At 40.3% G+C, this 22,219-nt stretch overlaps 2 protein-coding genes across 2 annotated transcripts in view; both read left to right on the top strand.

Moving 5' to 3' along the window:
• The window catches only part of MRPS6 (mitochondrial ribosomal protein S6), a 37,176-nt gene that overhangs the window by 7,565 nt on the left and 7,392 nt on the right, over positions 1-22,219 (top strand). The window contains exon 3 of the mRNA XM_021706659.1: positions 12,885-13,024. Coding sequence (XP_021562334.1) covers positions 12,885-13,024 — 140 coding nt within the window. The remainder of the gene's footprint in view (positions 1-12,884; positions 13,025-22,219) is intronic.
• SLC5A3 (solute carrier family 5 member 3) overlaps positions 1-22,219 on the top strand; it is a 45,083-nt gene that overhangs the window by 16,036 nt on the left and 6,828 nt on the right. The gene's annotated exons all lie outside the window — the stretch shown is intronic.

The raw sequence follows: 22,219 nt of genomic DNA, 5'->3' as shown, positions 1-22,219 counted from the left end.
TCCACTCACCTCAGCCTCCCAAAGGCGCGGGATTACAGGCTGAGCCACCGAGCCCTGCCGGAACCCCTTTTCTTTAACTCTTAGACCTCCTTAGCTGGTATGCTTGGTTGAATAAGACTTTTTTCTCTTAATTTTCATGTCTTTTTGCTCTTTCTAGGAAAGTTTCTAAACTTTATCTTCCAACCTTTTTTATTGAAAAAGAATTTCTGAAAAAATTTCAGATTTTTTATTTTAGGAGTTCTTTTGTTCCCTGAATCTTTTATAGCCTCTTTATAGATGCTGTATCTTCTCATCTCAGAATATACTGGAATCTTCTCTTGCATTGTTATCTTTTTTTGACTATGTTCTCCAGTCTTTGAGGTATGTAGCACAGAACATGGATTTCAGACCCTTCACCATCTTGGTCTTTTGGTTTTTTTTCTGGATTACCTTTAGGCAATTGAGATCCCTTTTCATATGTGGCCTTTATGTTGAATTCAGTAATCCAGGGTAAACACTACTAGACTAAAGTAACGGGATACAAATAAAACAAAGTGAAGACTACCATTCCCATGGGTTTGCTCCCCCCAATTCTATTTTGAAATCTCACCATCATACCCTAAAGCGGTCCTCTTGTAAAAGCCTGTTGTCCCTACATAGGACTTGATGACTCATCTTCCAGAAGTTTTTCATAGCTTTTCAGGATCTGGGTTTTGTTGCTGTTAATTTTCCCTGGGTACTGTAGGAGTTGAGCGTTCATTGGATTTTTTAATTTCATTTCAATAACTTTTAGAAATTTCAAGTTACCTGGTGTTTCTGACTTGCCTTTGTTTTTGTTACTGTTTTTCATCTTTGTTCCTAGTAAAAGAGGAATCTGCATTTCTGTCTTTGACTAATGGGATATTATATTAGCTTCATAATGAATCTCTGCCTTTTACAATAACATGGTGTTGTTTTTCTTTTTGCAGTGAAGAACTTATTCTTAAATTGTATGTATGACTCAATTTAATCCTTTATTTCTTTCTTACATATTTAGCAGACATTTATTGAACATGTACTGCAAGCCAGCTTCTTTGAGCCTCCATCATTTAGCAAAGATGAGTAAGATTAAACCTTGAAGATGTTTAGTTAACAGAAGGGGACAGACTTCTTGCAAGATGTGTGGAATAAGACATACGATATATATGAGGTTACGGAAGAAAGGCACACATCTAGAAAGTAACTGAGTCTTTTTTTTTTTAAGCCTTATTGTATGGTATTTACAATTCACCTCTTTAAAGTATACAGTTTAGTGGTTTTTAGTTTGTTCACGGAGTTGTGCAACCATCATCACAGCCAATTTTAGAGCATTTTTGTCACTTGAAAAAGAAGCTTTATAAACCATTAGTCATCACTCCCCATTTCTCCCTCTCCTCATCAATCCACTCTCCCTTACCCTCTAGCCCAGGCAGTTATCTTTCTTTCTCTGTGTATGTGGACATTAAAAAAAAAAAACCTCTTCCTGTCTAGTTGCAATGATAGCCTATCATCTTTCAATCCCCTCTTCCCTCTAACCACCTAAGCCTCTGGTGACCACCATTCTACTCTTTACTTCATTTAGATCAAAAATTTCACAAGTGAGATCATGTGGTATTTGTCTTTCTTTGCCTGGCTTATTTTACTTAACATAATTTATGGACACACAAATCAAAACTACATTAAGATACCACCTCATACCTGTCAGGACGGCTTTTATCAAAAAACAAAAGGTAAGCACTGGTGATTTGGAGAATAGGGAACTCTTTGTTGGTGAGAATATTATTCAGTACAGCCATTATGGAAAACAGTATGGAGATTCCTCAAAATATTAAAAGTAGAACTACTATATGATCCAGCAATTTCACTACTGGATATATGTCCAAAGGAAATGAAGACAGTTTCAAAGAGATGTCTTTACTCCTGTGTTCATTGCAGCATTCATAATAGTCGAGTTATGGAATCGACCTAAGTATCCATCAATGGATGAATGGATAAAGAAAACATGGTATGTATATACAGTGGAATATTCTTCAGCCTTTAAAAGAAGGAAATTCTGTCAATCGCAACAACATGGATGAACCTAGAGAACGTTAGGATAAGTGAAATAAGCTAGGCACAGAAAGACAAAAATACCATGTGATCTCACTGATACATAGAATCTGAAAAAGCTGAATCTTGATGGATGTATTTATTCCCGTATTTCCTTTGTGGTTTTATACTCTTATTTTCTCTACTCTGCAGAGTAGAGCAGTCTGTTTGGTGCCTTCCACCACTTGAGTTTAAGCACCATTGCAGTGGCCTAGTTGGTGGACACACTTTTGGTCTGCTGTTCAGCACAGTATGCAAATCTGACTTTCTGGTCAAAGCCCATGTCTATGATTCTGTTAATGCATAATTTAAAAAACTACTCTTAACCCAGTCAACTAACTTATGTTTTTGCTAAACTTTACACTGGTATTTAGAAGATTCACAGGAACTAAACAGAACTTTGTTATAAACCTTTTGTCTCTACTGCCTAAATTCTGGTCTTCCTATCATTCCCCTGGTCTTTCTGTCATTCAGTGCTGTTTCCTCTCTACCCTGTGAAGAGGTTGAAATATAAGATGAAGGCAGGGAACTGAATTGTGCTTGAAGGAAAGCAATCAGTAAAACAGGTAGCCCAGTGATGTCTACCTGATTCCTGCTCTCACTGTTTCACAAGCTTTGGCATTTCCTCTCCTGCTGCCATAGTAACCAGGACTCCTGCCAGTCTTCCTGTTATCTTTTATTCATCTGTGAGTGCATCTGAAGGGGGATGGGGAGACTAGAAATGGAAACCTCCCAGCAAGAGGATCGTGGACTTTGGAAAGTCCTTAGACTAGCAAGCAAGAGTACCATAATTTTGGCATTGTTTCCAGTTGGTAAGTAGTGTTTACCACAAATAGTCATCCATTGGGATTGTCATTTCTTCACTTCACATTTAGGGAAGACTCTAGTAGTATTGTGAGAAAGAGTGGATCTTTTATCTTTCTTGAATTACAGTTGGAGAAGATCATTGCTTAAAATCTTTTGCAAACTGTAATTCAGCCAGAGTCATTTATCTTTGGGAGGATGAAAAGCCAGCTGGCTTCCTGTCTGCTAGAGTGGGGTTCTCACCTCTGTACCTGGAGAACTTTTTAAAAAAATCTTAGTGCTCAGGGTTTTTGAATTCCTAGGCCAATTGAATTGAAATATCTGAGGGTGAGATGCAGGCATCTTTATTTTTAAAGCTCCCAGGTGATTCTAGTGCTGAGGAATGCCTTGGTGATTTCTGCTTTTTTTCCCCTTAACTTAAGAAAGGGATGATTGGTTACATGCAAGTGATGCCAGAGATTTGTCCTTAAATGACATCTGAATGGTATTTTTTAACTTGAGACCTTGGAAATAAGTTAATTAAGGAACAAAGGTGCATTCTGATTGAACTACACATTTAATGTTAACCTAGGCACATGACTAACATGTAGCTAACTAGTAAATGCTCACAAGGTTGGATTTCATGTCTTTTTTCTTGCTCTGTGGGTTAGTTCTTTAAATTTATTCACTTACAGCCTTTTGATACCAATGCTGGTATTGATGATTCTGTGTGCTGCAGGGGCCCCTTAGATGTTTGAGTATAGTTTATAACCTAAAGGTATTCTGCCTACCTTGAACTGTACCAATCATCCTGTTATCTTTTGCATTTGCAAATTCAGCCATGTATGAACCATGACTCCCTGCTTTACTCTTGGTCTTTTGTTTTGTTACAGCATCAATCTGTGTTGAACTCAAATCAGTTGCTGGACCAGTCATTGGACTCTTCCTCTTGTCTCCTTTTCCCTCCCAGGCTCCTTTTATTTTCATCACATGCCCCAAAGAATACTTTTTCATGTTGGATTTCCCAGGTCTCAAGAATCTCATTCCTGGCTTCATAACCATAGAATAGGCATGTTCCTTACTTTCCACATCCCTTGGCTTCATTTGCCACTGTGGTGGCAGAGCCAGGCTTGCTCCTGTCCTGTCTCATTTCTTTAGTGTGCTCTGAATCTAAGACCATTGATTTCTGAGCTCCTAATATTTAGATTCCAGTTTTTCCACTGATTCCCCCAAAGACAAAGTAGACAGTTATAACATCTAATGCTGTTGGAAGTACCAGCTTGGCAAGACTATTTCAATATCCTATGGAAGCCATCCATCTATACCTCTCAGATTACTATATTAGTAAAAGCCTACATGGATGTGGAGTCACTGAATGAGTTCTGAGTGTTCAGTGACTGAGTGTTCAGGTGTAGATCCAGAACTTTAATACAAATTATGGCATCTATACGAAGATAGCAGTTGGCATAGTCTTAGGGAAAGAAATTCTTTAAAAAAAGCAAACAAACCTGAATTTGCCCCAAAAGAAGTTTATAAAACACTTTTTCACTGCTCATTGTACAATAAATCAGACAATAAAGCATAATAAAAAAGCGGAAGACTCATTTTACTGCCTAGAGAAGACTAATAACATTTTGCTGTATAGTCATCCATACTTTATATAATGTGTACATAGTCCTTTTTTCTTTTGAAAAAATATGGATGTATTCTACATGCTGATTTTTCTTTATTATTAAAATGTTTTTATATCAGTATGTAAGGATCAACATCCAGTTTTTCAATGACTGCATAGTATTTGTTCCATCAGTGAAAATAAGTTTTTAATTTTTTTTTTTTTTTGCTTCCTATTCTCTAGTCTCAGGGGTGTATAACACAGGACATGGATTTCAGACCCTTCACCATCTTGATCTTTTGTTTTTTTCTGCATAACCTCAACCCAGCCTCCTGTTAGTGGACAACTGGATTTCCATTTATTCACTATCTGAATAACTTTGTGATAAGCATTTTCTTTTTTTAAATATATATTTTTTATTTTACAGATGCGGGGTACAATTCAGGATTAGGTATACAAGTGGACATCGTACAGCTAAAGTTTGGGCCTCCCTTTGATCCCCACTTTGCCTGGTTTGAGATCAGCTACCCTTATTGATGTTGTGTCCTCACCCCCCCACCCCCATCGTATCCTACTACTGTCAATCCCTTTCTTACAGTATTTATGGTAAATGTTCAGAGTCCACTTATGAGTGAGGGTATGTGGTACTCTCTGTTCTTTCTTTCTGTGGTAGTCCACTGAGTGTTACAGACTCTAAATCCATCCAAGTTGCTGCGAAGTCCATGTTTGTCGTTCTTTATGACTGTGTAATATTCGTGATGAGTATTTTCATAGCTCATAGAAGTGGCCATGGGATTGAAGATATACACATTTTAAAGAATATATATTGCTGAATTGCTTTCCAGAAAGTTTACATTTTTGCCAGTAGTGTAGGTGAGTGTTTGAAGAAACTGAAATCTAAATGTTCTAGGCAAAATATTGCCATGGATGGAAGAAAGCTATGGCTTCTACCTCTACCAATTACAGTGCCTACATTGAGTCTGCCCCAAATATAAATTTCATCAGGATTCTCTTCCTGCTCTTCTTTTGTCCTACTTTTAGTTCACCCTGCTCTGAAAACACCTTAGCTGACCCTCTTTGCCCTCCTGAAAGGGTGCTTATTTTTCAGGGTCTAACTGAAGTCTACCTTCTCTAACCAACCGGTTAAAAGTAGTTGCTCCTTCTGAGTTCTTATAGCTTTTCATCTCAGTCTTGCCTGTGTTTTAGCCTGCCTTTTATTAGTAACTTACAAGTGTCTGTGTTTATAGCTACATCATAGACTTTTTACGGGTAGGACTTGGTGTTTCGTATCGCTGTGGAGATGGGTTTCACAGTGAGCACCTTGGGCATATTTGCCTTGAGGAGGGTACTTTGAGGGGAACGTTCCCAGATAAATGTTAAGTTGAGCCATGGGTAATATTTGACTGTTCCCAATTCCCCCAAAATGGCAATTTCATAAAATTCCACCTAAATTTCTGATACTTTACAGAATTTGGTCTGCCTATAAGAGATCATTCATTTTACCCTCTCACTCCATTTGCAAATGTCAGGATGCATATATATCCTCTTGCACGACCAACTTGTACCATTTAAGTTATTCTAAAATGTCTTCCATTGGTAGGTATTTTTCTTCCTGTAAATAATTTCCATAAATAAAGATGATTGTATAATTATATTTCATTCCTGAGTGCTTTTTAGTTGATATTTACTTTAGTAATTCTTAATATCCTACCAGTTAGTTGGACTCTGCAGATGTTGTTAGGTAGGGCTGGCACTTCACACTTTTTTTTTTTTTTTTTGAGTAGGAGTCTCTGTTATTCAGCCTGGAGGGCAGTGGCACGCTCCTGGCCACCACAACCTCGGCCTGCTGGACTCAGGCAATCCTTCCGTCTCAGCCTTCCAAGTAGCTGGAACTACAGGCACATGCCACCACGCCCAGAAAATTTTTTGATGTATTGTAGAGATGGGGTCTCACTAAGTTGCCCAGGCAATCCTCTCAACTCAGCCTCCCAAAGTGCTGGGATTATAGACCTGAGCCACCATACCCGGTCTACTTCACACATTTTGAGGTAGATTGTTATCCATGTAATTCTTCAAGTTCTGCTAGAACTTTTCCTTAAAACCTTTTCCACTGTTAGGTTAGTGCTCACAGAGTTGTTGTGTTTATTTGGTTTGTTTTGTTTTTGTTTCAAATTGCTCTGAAAATCTCAGTGCAGAATTTCCAGGGACTTTCTTTCTATTTGAAAATTTAAATTTCAAGGAAAATTTTTAAAGGAGGGAAACTGTGGAGTTAAGAATCAGCAAATAATGGGAAGGGCTTTTACATTCACATTTTCACAGGTTTTGACAGTTTTCTACTCTAGCTCTACCTTTCCTGAATCCTACCTGCTCCTGGGGTTTATACAACTCTTTGTAATGTGGGGAGGGCAAGGTGTAGGTAGATGCCAAGTGCCATTAAATGTGGATTCTGTGTGTGTCTTACTTCTGGTGGACTGGGAAGGTGTGATAGTGCTAGCTGGGTGAATCCATGGGCCCCTGGCTTAAAACTGCCTTTGCCATAGAGTCTAATTTACAAGATAATTTTGTTGAAAAGTTTCTCTTCTGGGATGAAAATATGTTTAATTAAACAGTGGTCCTTGGCCAGTGGTGTTGTTTATGATACTCTCATGTATTCTTAGTTTGAGTAGTCTTACTGAATGGGGATTTTATCTTGGAGGCAGGTAGAGATGTTCTTCTTCCTTTTGTTCTTTCCACATTTTTGCTCTTTTCTTTTATTATAAAAACATTGCTCATTAGAATCTCGAGAACTGTAGTTTTTCATCCTTGGGCTTTCCAGAGACTCTTTTAGGGGATCATTGTGAAAACAGCAGTGGGTAGAACAGCTAGTGTTTTCACATAAATCCAATCAGTGGCATTAGTGTATTATTCTTCACCACTCTGTAGTTGCCAGTTTCACTTCATAATGTCCTTCAGAATGATGAATGGTACCAGAATAGTATTGGAATTTAGTCTTGGCAGGGGCTTTAGAAGTTAAGTTCAGCCCCCTACCCAGTGCAAATATTGATCCGATGGCCATCCTGTATCTATTTTATACTTCAAGTGATAGAAAGGCCAGTACTTCACAAGGCAGTCCATTTCACTTTCATACAGCATTTTTTAAAGAAATGTGTTCTTGTTTACCAATTAAGGCTCCATTTCTCTGTAATTTTTACTCTTTGATTGCAATTTACCCTTTGAATCCAATCAAAATAAAGAAAAACTATCTTTTGCATAATAGCCCTGCAGATATTTGAAGTTAGCTGTTGGATTTTCCCTAGGTCTTCTTTTGAAGGCTAATCACTAGTAGTTTTAGTAATAAATGAGCTTGAAATTTGGTTTTAAGTTTGTAGGGAGATTTACTACTTTTTAAAATATAATTTTAAATTATATTTAATTTTTTGGATAGCACTTTATCTTACCAGCAAATAATTGTGACAATGTAATTTTAATATTTATATTTGAGTGTATATTTGAACTTGATGTTTGAAATGTATGAACTATTTAGTATTTAGTTTTACTTCTAGATTAATTCTGGATCTTTTTGAAAAACAATATTGGTATGGACAGCATTTTGGTTCTACATGAAGTAAATAGAATAATGCTAGTATTGTAATTTTGTTTCCTTATTAACAGTCATTAGCCTAGCAGTGAGCTTTGTTGTAATATGAAAAGTTACTTCAAATTGTATTAGAGACAGGAGGAAACCTTAGGGTCCTTGGGAAAAGATAGGAGTAAAGAAGCAAGAGACCTTCTTATGGAGGCACAGTTGATACATTAATTCATTTAAATATTTCTAGCACTTATTCCAGATGTGGACGTTTTAGACTTTGAGAAGACAGTTGTGTACAAAATAGACAAAGGTCCTTGCTCTCCTGAAGCTTATTATGCTAGTTAGTGAAAGAACATTTATAGGTAGCCATAGTGCTGTTAGAACAAAGAATGACATTAGAAGTATCTGAGATGGGCGCTTTTGGGTGGGGATATCAGAATGGAGGCATAGAGAGAGAATCTGTCATCAAACTTTGTATGCCTCCAGGAGATGTTGAGAATTGCAGTGTTGCTTATGTGAAGCTCGTGGAAACAGGAAAATTGAGAATCACTAAGTTAGTAGATGAGGGAACTGAGACACGAGTTTAAAATTGATAAATTTTAACAGTTTATCTATGGGTGTATTACTCATTAGTGAATGAACTAGGACTAGAACCCTGTTTTCCTAGTTCCCATTCACATTCATTGTTTCTTTTCCATGTTTTTAAAAAAATGAACATTTTCAACCCCTCAATCAGTGCCTTACCAAAATTGTGTTTCATTGATGTATTTGCTAGGCTGGAGAAAAGTCTTGGAGAGTTGCTTTCAGATGGGATGGCAGAAGCCTATAAGAAGCATGTACAACTTCTACTGGAATTAAGTGATTCTGAGATTATGTAAATAAGAATTATGGTGGCAAGATTATTTACTTTTTATAAGCCATAAGCTTTTACAAATTGAACATTGTCCTGAATTGAGCAGAACCCCCTCAAGCCTAAGAATTTTATTTTAATAGATCTATAGGTTTGACCAAATGAAGAATGTTGAAGTTGGCAACCTGGGTCGATAAAGAGATTAGGAATTTTGAACCCTGTGTTGAGTTGAACGGCTAGGCTGATGGTGTTCATTAGGTGTTCCCTGTTTGTTCACTTGATGACCCGATGGGGAATTCACCTTCTGTGTCTCAGTCAGTAGGCCAGGCTCATGGTTTCAGGCCCTGCCAGCTTCCCTCAACCCATCACAATGTAGAACAGGGATTGGCCAGATAGTAAATAGTTTAGGCTTTGAAACCATATAGTCTCTGCTGATAGTCGCTGTTGTAATTACAGATCTACTTTTAGCACAAAAGCAGTCATAGACACTATGCAGATATATGAACTGGCTGTGTTATAATAAAACTTTATTTGCAAAAAAGGGTAGCAAGCTAGATTTGGCTCAAGGACCTTGGTTTGCTGACCTTGCTATATTGTGAAGTAAGGTATATGGCACGTGCTGAGCAACCCTATTAAATAAGAAGTATTTTTGCTCCTCCTTCCATCTTTCTTTTAAAACTTCTAAATTTGAAATGATAGTAAAATGAATGTGAACACTTAAGCAGTCTACAATTTGACCTTGACATAACAAAGTCAAATAAAATGTGTTTTGATAGTTTTCTTCTTCTTTTTGAGTCGGAGTCTCACTCTGTCGCCCAGACTAGAGTGCAGTGGCCGCTCCTGGCCACCGCAGCCATGACCTGCTGGACTCCGGCGATCCTTCCGCCTCAGCCTTCCAAGTAGCTGGAACTACAGGCGTGCGCTAACACACCTGCCTAATTTTTTGATTTATTGTAGAGATGAGGTCTCGCCAAGTTACCCAGGCGGGTCTCGAACCCACGGGCTCAGGCAATCCACTCACCTCAGCCTCCTAAGGCGCGGGATTACAGGCTGAGCCACCGAGCCCGGCTGATAGTTTTCTAAGTTACATCCTTGTTAAGTAACTCTTCCTTTTTTTGGAACATATGTAAGAAGAAAATCTTTTATTTCATAAGCTTACTTCAGAGAGCTTACTATGTTTCCAACACTTCAGTTGAAATTTAAACAAAAGATACTGAGATAATATTCCTTTTTAGTCAGGTAAGACTGAAATTAAAATTTATTTGGGTAGCTAATCAGAAGATTGTAATCAGTCATTATTTTAAAAAAAATTTTAAACGTTACTCCTTTTTTTTGTTCAAGGTAACAGAACTGAGATCCCATTTTTTATTTGGGTAGATTCTTCACCTGCTTATTGTAAGTTCACTGATGCAATGCCAGGTCAAGAGAGACAGCATTTTTAATGTAATGAAATATTATCCTGCCGTTAATAATGTGACTTCTGCAGATATATGGAAATGCCTTTGCGAGCTAATACAATGTGAGAAAAATTTGGTCTTCTTGTGATTAGAACTGTATAAGAATATCATAAGGAGAAACTGCCATAGACTTTTTACCCAGTTAGTGTTAATGGAAAGCAATTTGGGCTCCTATTTTTATTGTCTTCAGGAAATTTGTTTTGTCTTAAGGTTGCTTAAATATATAAAAGACAATTATGCAGTAGGAATTTTTAACATCCCTAGTGGGCTACAATATGAAATGAGAGTAAAAAGTTTCTTTCTAAGCCTCAAGCTAATAGTACATTCATACCATTTTAGCAGCATTTGTCAGAAATAAAATTTATAAAATATAGCGGATTTTGTGTGGTTACCGGAAGGCACACTTACACTTGTTATGCAGTTTTATTTCCATTTGATTCCCACGTGAGCCACTGGAAGGTAGTCCTTTCTTGAGCTTCCTCTGGCACTTTAAAATCTCCTTGCTTGTGTCTCTGTACTTAGGCCTTTGAGGAGTAATGCCCTTGTCTCTGCCAAGGTGTGCCTATGGCCTCCTTCTCAACTGTGTTTTGGCAGCTTTCCTTTTCTTTACAGCAGGCTCTTCCACTTACTAGCTTCCCTGTCATGGCCTCTCACAGAGGCCCCATCCCAATCTGTAAACCTTCTTGATTCTTTTTTTATTGGCGAAGACTAAATATGTAACAGTAAAACACTAGACGGTTTTGGGCATATAGCCATTAAACAGTAAAGCATAATTGTCATCCTTGTTATTTTTAAAATCCTGTATTTTCTCCTCTTGATTGGCCCACTGCCCTTTACTAACTTGCTCGTGTATTTTCTATCCTAACACACTTTGCTCAAACTTGCTTGTCTCTCTGCCTCTGGCATTTTCTCATTTTCACCACTGTTCTCACATCTCTACTGTGGAAACCTTTGCAGGCTGCATTCTGGCCCCATCTTGCTAAGTGCCCGTGCAGCCACCACACTGGCTTTTTATTTATCTGCATACTCTACCCCATTGTCATTTTGGAGGCTGCCTCTTTTCTTAGTTTCTTTGACAAGGCAGTCTGCTGATTTTCCTTGTCTGGTTGGACTTAATGTTTTCTATTTGCTTCTGACTTTGAGTTCACTTGTTAGCACCCAAGTGTTTGTACTCCCCAGGATTCTGTTTTTGATCTTTTTTCCTCTCCCTCCTCCACCCTCTCAATGATCTCACTTCCTTCTTGGGTTTCAGGTAGCCTTCTGTGTAGATGACTGAAAATATGTATATTTTTAACCCACTTGTTTTGAGTTTACAGTCTAAACCTTGAGAGATCAACTTAGGGAAGTCGTGGGCTTCTCAGACTCCGCATGTCCTAAACCACATTCATCTCTTGTCCCCACCAGCTTCTCCAGCTGTCCTTTTAGCTGATGGTAGCACTACCTTTCTCCTAGCCACTAGGCTCTGAAGCCCTCCTCCACTCATGCGCATTCTTCACATTGCTTTTGTTGAATTTTTCAGGTTTACTCTTGTAGGGTATCTTTTCTTCCAAAAGTGTTTTGTGTATACATATGCAGAGAGAGAGAGAGAGAGAGAGCTGGAAATAAGTTGACTGGAATGTTAGAAGTCTTTTATCTCTAGATGATGGGATTCTGTATTGTTTGAATTTTGCCTTTTATAACAGGCCTATATTATTATAGACTTGTGCCCAGCCTGCAGTATGTCTTTTCAGTTCCCTCTTGCCCTGAACCTCATCTCCTGGGACTCCTCGCTGTTTTCTCAGTGCACTCATGCTTTCTTGCCCTTACTCCTTTGTTCAACCTTGTTCATTGATTCTTTGCATCTCTGATCATCATTTCAAGTAAGCTTTTCTTAGTGAAACCCTTCTCCCAGCTGAAGGTGCTTCTTCCTTCTATGAGCTCTCTGGTCCCTGTGCCACATCTGTGTTCTGCCCTCTGGTCTGCAAATGTATGTTTTTGTGTTATGTTTTTTATTAGATTGTAAGCTCCATGAGGGCAGAGATTGGGTCTCACTCATCCTTTCCCCCTTTTGGTTACAATCTCCCTGTTTTTCTTTGAGAGATAACCCCTTTTCCCACTAGCTGTGGTTTTGGTGGGATGGGCAGTTCAGATGTCCTGTCAAGAGGATGCACTTCTGGAATTTGAATTTTGAGTCATGGGATACAAGGACTGATAGTGACTGGCACTGATTCAGCCTGGCCGAGGTGCTCTGAAGAAGCCACTCATTAGTTCCTGCCTCCCAGATTCATGGAGCTGCCCTGGTCCTTGAACTCTCCGAAACCTGGTCCTTCAGATTTTTCTTCATATCTGTGAGCTATTGCATATCCTTACAATAAATGTCTCTCTCTCTCATTTCAACTTAGTCAAAAATAGTTTCTGTTGTTTTTATCCAAAGATCCCTATCAGTAGAGCTGTTATTGATTGGAACTGACCAGACTTAATCACTCTAGTTCTTATATTGATTCTGATGGTTTTTCTTTCTTTTTTTAAAAAAACAAAAACAAAAAACAGCCAGAGACTGCTGCCGCCCTGAAACGTACAATAGAAGCACTTATGGACAGAGGCGCAATAGTGAGAGACTTGGAAAACCTGGGTGAACGTGCACTTCCATATAAGATCTCCACCCACAGTCAGCGGCACAGTAGAGGAGGGTAAGTTTCTTCATGAAGGGCTGGAAAAATGTTCTTGATAGGCACAGTAAAGACTACTGTTCAATTAATATTCATAAACTTTTACAGTCAGATCCCCATTGTGCTAGGTGTCATTTGAGTACATACCTTAGCAATGTTGTATTGCAAAGTGGGATGCAGTATGCTGGCCCTTAACAGATTATAATCAGAGTACAAAAACAGGCCATCCTAGGAGCAATAGGCATATAAACTCCTGATTGTGAGAAACTTCTCTGGTCAGTCTGAGCACTGTTTGCCCCTGGCATTTAACTTTTGCCTTTAAAATACCTTAATGAACAATGTTGCCCACATATTCAGTGCATCCATTGTAAATATGTAGGTTGCACTTAACAGGGAAAATGTGCTTCTTTTGTCTAATGTTCATAATCAAAGTCTAATCCACAAGAGAAAAATGATTTTACCTACTTCTACTAACGATGATAGTTTTCTATATTGAAATTTTTCCCCATTGTTTTCAGCAACTTCTGAAAGATGTGTCAAGGATTTGATTCTGTAGTAATAATTATTTTTGTAGAAGTTCTTGTAGGACAATTTGTTGAATTGGTTTGAAGCTCCTTTAAGCCCTAATGAGTTCTTTATATCCATGATTTTTTCTCACACTGTTGGATTTCCCAGAAGTAGGTGTTATAGAAAGTGGGAAGCAGATTTTCAAACAGTGGGGACATGTTCAGGAATTGGAAACTGAATTCTTCTTCTGGTATTCAACAGCTCTGTATGGCCTGCATTAGCTTCTCTGATTCTGGCATTTTGGGGCACTGAACTCAGGCAGTCTTTTTCCCTTCCACATTTTCACAGGGACAAAGTGAGATAATCTCTGCAGATGTTCTCTGTGGATAGAATGCTGCTTGTAGTCACGTGGATCTAGGGGTCTTGTGCAGGTATCGTGCGTGTGATGGCCTGCTAGAGAGAGTCACGTCTCACATCGAAGCTTTCTTACTGCATTTAAACCTTCTGCTGCACATGCTGCAAATTTCATCTTTTGATCGCTTCACCTTGTTTTGTACTAGTGTTCAGCTTTTTGAGAACACCTCTGAAGAGTGCCTGAGGCGTTGCTAGGCAACAGGAAATGCACAGTGGCTAGGCTTCTTCCACAATGAGAGATGGAGAGTGTGTGTGGATGTTTCTTTCTCTTTTTTTTTAAACCACTAAAGTGTGTGGTTTCAACAGCGGGGCTATGAATCCTTTTGCCTTTTTGTTTAAAGAGGAACATATAAAATCTGACCAGGAATTACTAGCAAGGTTCTTGGATAGAAGGCACTGAATGGTCTTCACTCATGTGGTACTTGCAGAGGTGTCCAGTAGAAGTGCATCCTTCTGCCTTTTTCCAAGTAGAGGATTTGACTTTGTTGAGGGCTGACATGACCAGGGTTCTGACAAGTGCCTGGCAGTGGTAATGCTGCTTGTCCAAGGATCACTTGAGAACTACCACATTAACTCATTTTGTTTGCAAGCCTCTATGTGTAATGCTGGGGGTGTGGGGAGGGGCTGCTGTTTTTCTTTATGGGTGGAATAAATTCAGGTTCTGGAAGAACCCACCTGGGATTAAACCAGAACTACTGAGAAACACTAGCCCTACATTCTGGTTTTCTTGCAAGAGTGCATATGCCTCACCAAAGACTTGCACTTGTTGCAGTCACTTAGCTCACTGACATTTAAAGATTTTATTTCTGGTTCTTTTACTTTCAGACTCCTTAGCAAAAGAGAGATAACATTCTATATTACACATGTATATTTTATATATATATACACAGAAAGGTGGTGTCTAGCTGCAGTGGGAGAAGTTCATGTTTTAAGCTTGTTTTTTAGGATAAATCAGTGTTTGGTATTTATTTGTTTAAGGTAACTTTTTCAAAGGTGTAATCTCTGAAACATTAGTTCTATAGAGATGGCTTCACACACACACACACACACACACACACACACACACACACACACACACACACACAAAGGTGGGGTATGTGTGATCAATTAGATCTGGGACTTTGCATGAACTAATCCCTCCTAAAGATTCACAACACACATTGGCTCAAAATTTGTGCAACACCCATTCATAAAATCCCTCATTTATTAATTTCATTTGATCATATTACCTTTTATTTTTGTAATATCCATGATTAGTCTTTACAGTGACTTTTGGAAAATGAGGCTATGAGTGGCTAGTATAGTTTGGATTCACCTGGATAGAGATTTGGAATTGGGTGGCATATCCAGATGTCTGCAATGTGGAGTTTAAGATTAGTCGGATATTCTCCTGGCGTCAGGCAGTTCCCCTGTAGTCACTAACACCAGCCATGTCTGTGGCAGTCATTTTGTTCATTTGACAAATTCTTTATGTGCATTGCATATAGCCGCAGAAGCTGTTAGAAACATTTATTAAGTGAATTATGTGCCAGGGTGTGCCAGGTGCTGGGAAGGCTCACTTTTTTTTGAAGTTGTTGAGAAGAAAGTAGTCTTGTCGGTTATGCATTTAGTATTCAGGTTTTGTATTTAGCATTCAAAGTTTTGAATTTTTTTGAAAAGCCCTGGAGACCATGACATATATTTGAACTTTTGGTGTGGCACTGATTTGCATCCTGACTCTATGTGAGAGCCAATTTTTTAGTTGGCTAATGGAGGGAGCTTAGATGCCCTCTGAGAACCCACATTCTACTATTTTGCTATTGATATCATGTGTTTGTTGCTTTTACATTTTATGGGGAGAAATGTCGTGTTCTGGTGGTATCCCTACGTCTCAGGATAAATCTTGTGATTATTCATGGTTTCTGGTTTCAAGGAGTTTTGAGTCTAATCAGGGAGTTGACTGCATAGTACTAACCTAGGTGCCAGCTAAGGGAGTATGAGTAAAGATGCCCAGCACAGCAGGGAGTCATGCTAGGCTTGGGGCTGACAGTTGGGCATCTCCATTCTAGTTACTTCCCAGCATGTTAGGTGATTACCACTACCATTCTCCCATCCCCTCTTCCTTCCCCAAATCAACGCCCCCGCCCCATCCACACCCCCCTCCCCACCATACACGTGCCCAGTGGGCTGGAGGAAAGGAGTAGGTAAGAGAATGTATACTTTGGAAATGGTAACTGGTGTTTATTATGTCAAGAGTATTAACCAGTTTATGCCAAAAATTAAAATATAGTCATTATATTTCAAATATTAGTTAGGTCAGTCTCCACTCTAGAAGCAGGTTATGTTCCAGAAATTTGTTTGTGAGTCTATTGTTGTATAACTGAGACCTTATTTTCTTATTGGAACAACTTGATGGTTATGTTCCCAGGCTTGTCCACAGAAATTTACTTAACTCATAATCTCTGAGGTGCAGTAGAATTGGGTGAGCCATTTATGTACAACTGGGGACCATTTTAAATTTTTTTTAAAGATTGATATTCTGTGTCTGTCCAGCAGAATGGGACTTGGGTCAGGCCACCCTTATTAGGGATAGGGAAGATATTTCAGACATTTATAATTTATTAATACCAGTTTTCTAAGGGAAATTACATCCTGAGTCATTTGTCCCCAGGTAATGTGAATTTAGGGACAGGGAGGCATTAACTAGATGCCCCTACTTCTGCTTGGGCCCAGTCAGGGTGGTTGGGAAGTTCAGGTCTCAGGTGGAGGCTTCTGACCTCACTTAATACCTGTTGTCACTGGGCAGTGTCTAGAAACCATTGGAGCAAGACCCCAAGCAGAGAGGTCTCAGAAGGCCTATGAATCTTTCCCAGCTTTGGATTTGCTCGGTTCTCTTTCAGGCCTGTGAGCCTCCCCTTTGTTGCCTGCACATGGTCACCTTAATACCCTTATCAACCCTGTGGGAAGGGCAAGTTTGATGTGGAAAATTCTTACTGTGTTCCTTGGTGTCTGAAAGGGGAGGGTATCACATATACAGGAGGGAGCCAATAGGAGGAGACTTAGACCCTTGCTGAAAAGGGGCAGGCATGTTACTGAATCATAGTAACAGTCAACCTTTGCCAGAACTATGTCAGCGTCTTACGTCTTACTCCAGGGCTGCACATAGTTTACGGTTCTCTTTCCACTAGATGGGGCTGGACTGAGGCTGAGGGAACTATAGAACAAATCACAGTCTGTATTTCAGTGTCGGGCTAAAGCTGGTTTGTGAAAGGATGCCTTCGCTCAGTTTTGACTGTTTTAACCAGGGTCTGATTTTACAGAAGCAAGATCGGGCTGGCTTCCAAATGCATGTGTGTGTGTAAGAACTCTAGAGAGTAGGGAAAGGGGTTTTTCTTGTCTGTTTGGCCTTTTTCTTACCCATTCTCATCTGCTTTAAAATTTGGATAGGTGCTTGTAAAAAAGATCTGCTGGCCTATATATAAGATGTCCTTCTATTTACGGGTAAGCAGAATGATAAATATAACTGGCTCCATGGTGAATCAGTGGAATTTTACTGATTTGCTCCCCAAATGTGTTTGCAGCTTACTCCAAGAGTGCTGGCATCCTCTCTAGAGATTGATTCTCCTCTGTAGTTTTCCCATTAGCTAACATTTCCATGTTCTCGAGCTTTCCTGCCAGCATTAAGTCAAAGCCAGCATCCTGACCCCATTCTTGTGTGTAGGTACTCTGCGTCGGCTCTCAAGGCAGGGCTGCTGTGGCCTTGGAGGTTTCTTTTTAGTGGCAGTGCCTCAAGATTTGTAAGGATTCTGCAGCAGGTTTAGTGGTTTTTAAAATGTATAAGACAAGCCGGGCTCGGTGGCTCAGCCTGTAATCCTGCGCCTTTGGGAAGCTGAGGTGAGTGGATTGCCTGAGCCCACGGGTTCGAGACCCACCTGGGCAACTTGGCGAGACCTCATCTCTACAATAAATCAAAAATTAGCCGGGCGTGGTAGCGCGCGCCTGCAGTTCCGGCTACTTGGAAGGCTGAGGCAGAAGGATCGCCGGAGCCCAGCAAGTTGAGGCTGTGGTGGCCGGGAGTGGCCACTGCATTCCAGTCCGGGCGACAGAGTGAGACTCCAACTCAAAAAAATAAAAAAATAAAAAATAAATAAAATGTATAAGACCCAACAGATATAAAAAGAAATGGGGGTTTTCCATGCAGGGGTTGCCTCAGTTTGGAGGTGAATAATTCACTGCCTCAGTGAAGCCTGAATCCAGCAAGGTTTAACTGAGGCAGTCTAGGAACTGGCATTCAAACATATCTGTTTCCTATCTTCAAAAAGGCTCAAGGATGCTTGAGGGCTGCAGAGCCCTTCCATCTCCCCCCACCTTCTCTCCCCCTCCTTCCCACTGTGAGCCACTGAGCACTTCAGTGGAAATTTCCGATTGTCTGCTGGGGAAGGGGAGGGTAAGAACAACAGAGAAATAATATAACTCAAATTCAAGCAAGCTCTTTTTATGCAAAACTTGTTAATAGAGGTTTAAGATAAACATGAAATAAATAAAATATAACCTTTATGTTTAAGAACACTACATGAAAACACATTTTCTCCCTCAACAACCAGAGGAGTGGGGAGTGGGGCTTGGAGCTCCTGGCTGTCTGCATAGCCTTGTGTCAGAAGGGGACTGAGTAAAGTGGAGGGCATAGGCCTCTTGAGGAGAGGAGCAGAAAGGATCCTGAGAGCTGCTGGTTCCTTTATGACCCCACTTCTGGATAGCGTGTTCTTGGTAGCGTTGTTTTGCAGTATTGGGTATAATCTATCCTGGGGAAGCCATTTCTCTAGGTCTTTTGAGATCTCTAGGGGGTTTTGATCTTGTAGTAGAGAGTTTTGTTGTGTGTGTCTTTTTTTGTTTTTTAAGAGACAGAGTCTCTATTCTTTTGACCAGGCTGGATTATAGCTCACTGCAGCCTCAAACTCCTGGGTTCATGTTATCTCCCACCTCAACCTCCTGAATAGCTGGATATAGGCATGCATCACCACACCTGGTCAAATTTAAAAAAAAAATTTTTTTTTGTGGAAACATGTTCTTCCCGTGTTGCCCAGGCTGGTCTTGAATTCCTGGCCTCAAGTGATCCTATCACCTTGGTCTCCTACAGTGCTGAGATTGCAGGCATGAGCCACCATGGAGAGCATCTTAAGAAATACAAAGGAGGGTAAATTTTACCACCTTGCAGACCACGTGGGCAAGTTCTATGTAGGAAGTAGTTCGCTGTTGCTCCTCCTTTTGAACATTTTATCTGCTGTGAGAAATGCATTAGTGTACTGAACCTTTCTTGGTACCTCCTCTCCTTCTCTACAGTATCAGTAATCTTCTTACTTTAACTTCTGCAGAGTTGGCATACATAAAAATTAAGTGCTTCTCTATAGAAAAGAGATGATTGTGTAAAGCTCTACCAACTTTGAAGATGAACTGATTCTATAACTAGCACCACACATGAGAAAACAGACCTTTAAATGTAAACACTGCTGGACTTTGTGTTCAAAGCAGTGGTAGCACTTACATTGACTCTGGCTACCAGGCACACAGAACCATTTCACTTGTGTCATGTAACACATAGTTGAAGGTGCTGGGAATATGTAATATAATTAGATTTTATACTATTGAGCTGAATTTTTCCAAGATGATCTGTCTGCGTGTGTCAATCACTAATTAGAAAAGAGAAAACTAGCTATTTGGAGAAAATTTTTTTCTTGTTGGAATGTCAGCTTTTGGGCGTGTCTACGCATTTGCAGTGTAGTTATAGTTCTAAACCAATCTACCTTGAGTAAGGAGTTGATTGTGAGGATGGAGATAAGAAAGTCCATATGTGTTAGGACTTCTGGTCTTGTATTTTGGTTCTGCCTAGCTTGATCTCTCATTGTGGCTGTTGAATCCTCTTGATCCTCCCTCCTCAGGGCCAGGAAGGAGGTAGGGCAAAGGGCTCTCAGACTCCCCTGGAGACATTGAGCTCCCCTTCTGGCCACCTTCCCTTGAACAGCTCCCCGGAGTATCAGAATGGTCTCTCCACGGCAACCTTGATGAGGATGTAGGGAGCAGGTATCAGGGTAGTTCCAAGGTCATTTTTTCAACCTAATTCCCATTTTTGTAGGTCTCTTGTAGAACTGTTCTATTCTGGGAAAGGAATACTTTGCAGACATCAAAAGCTAACCAGCCCCACCCCTACAAGTAGCCTGTTTCTAGGCCTTATTTCTTCACATGTAAATATGGAAATGCAAGGCTATACTTTACAAACGCTCATTCTTATTCATCAAGTCATCTGTAGTTAGCAAAGCCCAGTGACCAAGAGCGGGGTGCCTGTGACTCTTATGTTATCACACAACTTCCCGCAGGAGTATAGTGGAAGCCTGGGTTTCTGCTAGGATGGAGCTCTTGTGACTCCTCTGCCCAGGTGGACTGCATGTCCCAGGAGCCTGAGACCATGTGTACTTCATCATTTTAGTCTCCTGAAGTTTGTCCATAGTAGATGCTTATTAACCAGTTAAGTTTGTCCAGATAAGTAGGTAGTAGTAAAACAAGATATATTAGATGCAGCCAGGAGTTGACCAAGTCCTTCTGTGTGGGAAAGCCATAATGGACCATTTATCTGTGTGCTTGGCACTAAAGCAGACAGAGGTTGAGTTTGTCCTGGACTTCTGCTCAGTTCTCTCGTGGCAGAGGGGGGATAGCTTGGCTCCTGGGAGAAGAGGCAGGGAGGTAAGAGGTTCATCTTTCAACAGGGAGTGATGAATACAATAAGATCTGCCCATCTCTGAGCCACTTCTCCACTTCTCTGTTTTGGTGGTGTTTCCTTTCCCTGGAAATTTCCATGGTATAATAAGGAGCCATGGGCTTGGAAGCAGTCTTTGCCCACATCAACCTCAGGTACAGATCAGTGGGACGATAAGCATGAAGTGACGGTCACCAGCTGTGCTTGTGGGCACGGACACCTTGGCATGCTGGCTTATGCTCTTGTTGGGGATGGTTGCTAAAGGTGTGTCATGACTGCTAGAAGGAGAGTAGTCCGAATGTTAAGAGAGTAAAGGTGAAAGGGGTTTTGATAGCAGTAGATCACCTCCATAAGCCAGTACAGCCAGTTTAGGATTTCTAGGACTTCTCTTTATCCTTGAGAAGCCTCCAACATGGGGAGTATTAGGTACCAAGAGATACAGTAGACAGAGTAGGAACTGTGGGGTCTGGAGTCCAGAGCTTGACTCTCATTTTGTGACCTGAGGCAGATCAGTTGCCTGTCTGCGCTTCAGTTTCCTCATGGGAAGGGTTTGGGCTGCATTGTCTTAATGGTCCTTTGTAGCACTTCCATCCTATGATTCCATAACCCATTTCGCCCCAGAGCTGCCTGTGACCTGTATCCTGGAGTCAAAAGACCTCTGTTTGAATCCCAGGCGATGGCCACTGAGTAGCTGAGTGAGCGATGGCCACTGAGTAGCTGAGTGACCGTGGATAATGACTTAAGCTTTCTGAATCTCTCTTCTTAACTATATTAGATTGTGAGACTTAATGCTGCATGCAGGATGCCACTTTGAAGATTCCCTCTTTTTTTTTTTTTTTTGAGTTGAAGTCTCACTCTGTGGCCCAGACTGGAGTGCAGTGGCCGCTCCCGGCCACCGCAGCCTCGATCTGGTGGGCTCCAGCGATCCTTCCATTCAGCCTTCCAAGTAGCTGGAACTACAGGCGTGCGTTACCACACCCAGCTAATTTTTTGATTTATTGTAGAGATGAAGTCTCGCCAAGTTGCCCAGGCGGGTCTCGAACCCGCGGGCTCAGGCAATCCACTTACCTCAGCCTCCCAAGGCGTGGGATTACATGCTGAGCCACTGGGCCCGGCCACTTTGAAGAGTATTCTTAGGAGAGTATTGTTGCTGGGGAGAGGGCTGTTGGACCCAAACCAGCACTCAACACCACTTCCTCGTCTTCAGTTTCCTCAGTTGCCACATGGAGTGGAACTGCCATTTCTCTTTCATCCTCTTCCTCAAAAGCTATTTAAAAGATGTGAAAGAACTTTGAAAATTAGTCCTATTAAGACACTTTTTAAAAAAGCTCTGAAATATGAGGTCTCTGATACATCTGGTTCTAGTTTCCATCCTTGGGTATACTTTTTACTGTCATCACAAAATAGTATCCAAAAGCTTTGGATGTATTTCTTAGGATTATATGGTTAGTGCTAGTATATAGAGCACACTTTTCATGAAGACCAGATGAGAACTGATTTGTGGACAGTTAAGTTGGTGTTGGCAATTGTAAACACACTTTCTCTTAGAACCTTTTTTTTTTTTTTTT

Source organism: Carlito syrichta, unplaced genomic scaffold (genome assembly GCF_000164805.1).
Source record: "Carlito syrichta isolate Samal-C Ts95f unplaced genomic scaffold, Tarsius_syrichta-2.0.1 Scaffold315835, whole genome shotgun sequence".
Taxonomy (NCBI): Eukaryota; Metazoa; Chordata; class Mammalia; order Primates; family Tarsiidae; genus Carlito; species Carlito syrichta.
The sequence above is the reverse complement of the archived record's forward strand: the minus strand, read 5'-3'. Positions and strand labels throughout refer to the sequence as shown.